A 5,915-nucleotide genomic window follows, 5' to 3' on the forward strand; every position below is an offset into this window, starting at 1 on the left:
AGATTTGATTAAGCTTTCACGGTCTCTTTCCAGATGCCCATATAGGCCCACACACACATCCATTGTCAATGCATAAACGAGAAAAAAAAAAGCAGAATCGACTTAGAATTTTCTACAACAAGAAAGCACTATTTATAAGGGGATATCAGTCCTACTAAGAGCTGATAAAATGGCCATGATCGGTGGTTTGTTTTTGTCCTATATAAAACGGTACGAGTACTTAGTAGAATTGGTATCCCTTTTATAAATCATGTAAGAAAGGGCAAAAACGTGACATTGGCACATAGTAATCCAACATATGTGGAATATAACGTACTTGATGTTTTTTTTTTCTCTTTTTAGTATACATTCTTTAATTTTTCATGTGATTGGATAGATCCCAAACTGATAAGTGAAAACGGGACATAATACCAAATTTTCGGCAAGAATAACATTTTTCGCCGGTGTAATTGTGTCCAATATAAATGTGTTGGGTGACAAACTCGTAATGGCCTGAGCACAAAACTAGTCATCACCAAATCTTGATCGATAAGAAGAAAACAAAAACCAAAGCATTACGGAGTGTTTGGCTATTTTCCTGGAAAGAACAAAGAAGGCACCTATGGGATGGTGAGAGGAATTATATACCTGCCTAGAAGCAGGGCAAGTCTAGTCCATAAGAGCCATACCATGCCGCGTACTATTTTGTTGACCAAAGAAGTCAGCGAATACAAAAACACGTGCTGGGAGGGAGCCTCAATAAAAGGAGATATCATCTTCTCTGACATTCCAACTCAGGGAATATACAGAAACAAGAAGAGAGAACGTCAACTATTTTAAATCCAAATTAGTTAAGCCGATTTATTGATCTTGCAGTTGAAACTTGGAAATTAAGTATTAAAAATCAGCATCACTCGAGCAATTTGTAATGGGTCTATTAGCTAAAGCAATTTTATGCTTTCTTCTGATTCATCTTTCGTTGTCGTCTGGTTCAGGTAATCTTTCTTCTTCTACTTCTATCCTTATTCCTATCTACAGAGGTCCAAATTTGTATAAAAAATATCGATCAATTCAACAAATATTATAATAACACTTTTGATTGGTATTTTTACAGGTTATGAGCAGGGAAATGAAAGCAGTATAGAAGGAGGACTGATGGTTAGGATTAACAGACGACTACGCGGTGGTGGTAGCCGTGGTGGTGGTCGCTCATCATCGTCTTCGTCTTCCTCATCTAATAATGGTAGAAGTGGTAGTGGGGTGGCTTCCAATAAGACACCTACACCTAACACTTCAACTAATAAAAATAATAATGGAGGAGGGGGGGCTGCCACGACGGTTCCTTTGGTCACTGGTGGTGTAATTGGAGCTGGTGCGGTTGGCCGCAACAACAATAACAACCGTAATCGAACTTCGTCTGCATCTTCGACCGGCTACAACAGCAAGAAGATCGGTTTATTAGCTCCGTTGATAGTTGGTCTCTTGTTAGCGGTATAGTTCTGAGTTTGTAGTTGTTGTACAAACATTTTTGTTTATTTCAACCGGTGTGTATAATTATAATTATTATTTTTTCTATGAGTGTGTATAATTGTAAAAATTTGACATGGTAATTTGTTATTGCTAATGTGAAAGTAAATTTGGAGTACGAACCTGTGGATGTGCTGTTTTTGTATTTGCTGCTGTCCCATCCTAAAGTATTTCATTTTAGTAGGTGACCAAATTTTGGATCGCCGTCTGGGTGCTTGGATACAGCACCTTAATTTCGTAGCATTTTTAGGGGCCGCTCTTTTATTCAAGGGGGTCAAGGCGTATCTTAATAACATAGAAATTGTCTATATTACCTTTCATCTTTATACTAAATCTAAACCTATATCCTTTATTTTCAAAATCATATCATTCATCTTCTTCTTCTCTTTTCTACTATTGGATTTCTTTTTCATTGTTTTAATTTTGATTGAAACCCAAGATCGTCGATCAAACAAATTTTATGATCGATTGTTTAAACTTGAAACCCAAAATTCATTAACCTTTAACTTAGAACATAAAAAAAAAAAAAAAAAAAACGAGTTATAAACAAACAAAACAGACAAATGATAGTAATTGTGATCCAAAATTATGACTTGATTGCTTGAAATCAAAAATTTGATCTAAAATTTTCTAAAATTTGCAGTAGCAGGAACATAATCGGTAGATAACAATCAGTTTATCTACCCATTATGGTTGATGCTCTTTAGAAATGAAGAACATCAACCATAATCGGTAGGTAAATTGGTTGTTATCTACCGATTATAGTTGATGTTCTTCATTTCTAAAGAACGTCGACCATAATCGGTAGATAAATTGATTGTTATCTACCGATTGTGTTCCTGCTACTGCTTCAAATTTTCTGTACTAAAATTAAACACAATCGGTAGATAATGAACATAATTTACTACGGATTATGGCAGTACAAAAATTCGAAAATTTGAAGGATTTTGGCAAAAACTCATTTTGGGGCCAGTATACATTCGAAAGTTAAACTAACTTAATTTACTACCGATTATGGTAGCACCACAAATTCGAAAATTGAATATATTCGGAGGTTAAAGTAACACAATTTACTACCGATTATGATGGTACCAAAGTTCGAAAATTGAAGGATTTTGGCAAAAACTAATTTTGGGGCCAATATAAATTCGGAAGTTAAAGTAACACACTTTACTACCGATTATGGTTGTACCAAAGTTCGAAAATAAACGATTTTGGCAAAATCTCATTTTGGGGCCAATATACATTCGGAAGTTAAATTTACTACCGATTATAATAGTACTAAAATTCGAAAATTGAATATATTCGGATGTTAAAGTAACACAATTTACTACCGGTTATGGTTGTACCAAAGTTCGAAAATTAAAGGATTTTGGAAAAATATCATTTTGGAGCCAATATACATTCGGAAGTTAAAGTAACACACTTTACTACCGATTATGATTGTATCAAAGTCGAAAATTAAAGGATTTTGGAAAAATCTCATTTTGGGACCAATCTACATTCGGAAGTTAAAGCAACACACTTTACTACCGATTATGGTTGTACCAAAGTCGAAAATTAAAGGATTTTGGCAAAATCTCATTTTGGGATCAATCTACATTCGGAAGTTAAAGTAACACACTTTACTACCAATTATGGTTGTACCAAAGTTCGAAAAAAAACAAACAAACTCAAAACTAAAAAGAAAAAAAGAAAATTTCTCAAATTTTTTTTTATCACCCGAATCCTATTCAAACTACCGAATATTGAAAGGTAATTTTGTCATTACAAAATATGGGAGATAATGGGTGAACACAATTTAGGTTTGGGTGACCTTTTTTGTTTTATTGTTGTCCCCTAATTCCTTTTGAATGACCCCTAAAAATGCCAGGCTTAATTTTCAACTTAACTTCTGAATTTTTGATTTAATCAAGTTAAGGAATTACTTTTTTTTCCTCAACTTGATTAAAACAAAAATTCGGAAGTTAGGTTGAGAATTAAATTGTATTTTAGACCATGACACATGTTTCGAGTCGCTAGCAAACTGTGGATATTACAAGGAAAATTTTACGCGACTTGAAATTATTTGAAGTTGTCGTGGCTAAATTGCTCTTGTAGGAAGTCTTAGAGTATGACCTAGATTCGAGCATAAGAGATATGCCTAACCAAATCGATTATTACAATTTACATATTGTTGCGAAACTGCGATCTGAGCCTAGTTCGAAGTCCCTGTGATTTCTTTTTCGCGGAAGCAACAACTATTGAATCAATGACAAATGAGAAGGGGAATCTCTGATACAAACCCTCCTTTAGACAGTAGATTTATAACTGGTTTCTTCACCTTGATTTTCATACATAAGGTTTTTGAGATTTTTATTCTAAAGTTACTGGTTATTATAGAAACAAAGATGCACCATCGTGTTTAGAAAACTGTAGACCCACCCAATTCAGCTGATAAATAATTCCATTTTTTTTAAATCTCAGATTGCGAAACATCATTTCAAGGGATGAATACAATACATATAATCTGTAGCAATGCGAAGGAAAATCGGAAAAGTTCACTTTTAAAACAATTTTTTTGGTGGACCGTCCAAATGGACACTGAAACCACCCACTCACAAAAAACGGGCACCAAAAACTAATCCGTTCAAATAATTACCACTTTTATATTGGCAAGGCTATACGACGTCCTATTCTATGCCCCATTCTGCGCCCAGCCGATGTGGTGGCAGTGATGTGTACGTTGAGACAAAACAAAAGTTACACATCATCATTCTTCTTTTTTACCCACTTTATTTGTCTTTATTCGGTTTGGTTCTCTCTGTACTATCAATATGTGTTTTTATTCTTCCAGCGAAGTTTCTTCCGACCAAGGAATACAATCACAGAATTGTATAGATTTGGATTATATAAGAACTTTGCATCAAAGCAAAAAGAAGATAAAATTAGAAAATAAGGTTGTATAGGTTGTTTTAAAGATGGAAATGGAACCTGAATGAATTTATTTAAAGGGTTTCTTCCCCGATGATTTTTTTTTTGTAAAGTTCTTTATTCAATTCAAACGATTTGAGAAAACAGGTTTTCTGTATTTCGGATTAAATTGATCAATTATGATTGCTGAGTTTAATTTCTAGGGTTCAGGAATTTGTCTTCTTCAAATTGATTTTTTTTTGAAGCATGTCTTTATCAAATTGATGATGGGGGTAGTTAATTAATAATTTCAATTTTCTTATCCTCTTATTCCTGTTATATCTAATTAGATTGAAGAACTATGGTCTCATCACAATTTTCTTGTTAACCTAGGCTTTTTAATGTCTAAAACTTGATCAGATGATTGTAAGAGGAAAAAATAAGACCGAGAAAAAGAAATTAATGATAATACAAACCTACAAGTTGAAGAGGATTAACGGTACGCATGAGAGATTTTTCGAAAATACGATTGTGACGATGTTAAAATGAGAATATATCATAGTTATGAAGGAAATTTACAGAGAGGTTGAAATAGAGAACGAAAAACTCTGACGTGTTTTCTATTTTCTTCCAGCTCAGTTTGTCACATCAGGTGGGCATAGAGTGGGGTGGTAAAAGGAGCGCATAATATCATTTCCGTTTTTGTATAGAACAAAAGATACATGATTTCAACAATTTTGCATGATTATTGTTAAAGACCTTTGAAAATGTATGCTAGAATTATATTTCGAGATTTTAAACAAGACAAGCTTGACTCGAAATTTCTTCTTTTTAAATCTACTAGAAGTCATATGACATAGACTCAATAGATAAAATGGTAAGATAGTGAGTAAAATAGAATGGTCCATTCTTCACATATGTGATACAGAAGTTCTTCAAATGTCTTCGTCGATCATCAGTCTTCGAGGGTGATGTATGATGATTTTTTTTTTGATTGTCGTTGTAGTAAATAAAGATTCAAACTCTAAGACTTGTGAAGATTAAATTTAAAGATTTAATGAAAATGATAAATAAAAGCGAGAGTTACTGGTACTACGATTTCACCGAATTCATATCATCAAGTTCAATTATTTATTCTTCAATAATTCTAGCTCAATAAATAAAAAAACATGGACTCTTATTTTTGCCAAGATAGATTCTCAAAATATTAGTTGTAAATCCTAAGTATGGGACATCAAAATATCTAAGAAAGCATGACCCATCAAATGAAATGACAACTAATTAATCATAATTCTATTTTAATTAGTGCAAAAGTCATATAGAGAATAAAATAATTTTACCCATGTATGAAATTCGGCTTCCTCCGTCGCCCCAGTGTTGGGATTTAGCTACAAAAAGGATCCCCATAAACTAACAACCTGAAAAATTTGGGGATCAACCTAAAATACAACATTTACAAATGACAGCTTCACACTTATGTTATCACGATGCGGAGACACTGAAACTATCAAAAACAG

At 33.3% G+C, this 5,915-nt stretch overlaps 1 protein-coding gene across 1 annotated transcript; it reads left to right on the top strand.

Annotated features, from left to right (window-relative positions):
* Positions 1 to 721: 721 nt before the first annotated feature.
* LOC113338999 (dermokine-like) lies at positions 722 to 1,628 on the top strand. The gene is made up of 2 exons (XM_026584396.1): positions 722 to 974; positions 1,094 to 1,628. Exons 1-2 carry the CDS (start codon positions 908 to 910, stop codon positions 1,474 to 1,476), a joined length of 450 nt encoding a protein of 149 aa, XP_026440181.1. The 5' UTR covers positions 722 to 907; the 3' UTR covers positions 1,477 to 1,628.
* Positions 1,629 to 5,915: the final 4,287 nt, after the last annotated feature.

This window comes from Papaver somniferum, unplaced genomic scaffold (assembly GCF_003573695.1).
Source record: "Papaver somniferum cultivar HN1 unplaced genomic scaffold, ASM357369v1 unplaced-scaffold_19, whole genome shotgun sequence".
In the NCBI taxonomy this organism is placed as follows: Eukaryota; Viridiplantae; Streptophyta; class Magnoliopsida; order Ranunculales; family Papaveraceae; genus Papaver; species Papaver somniferum.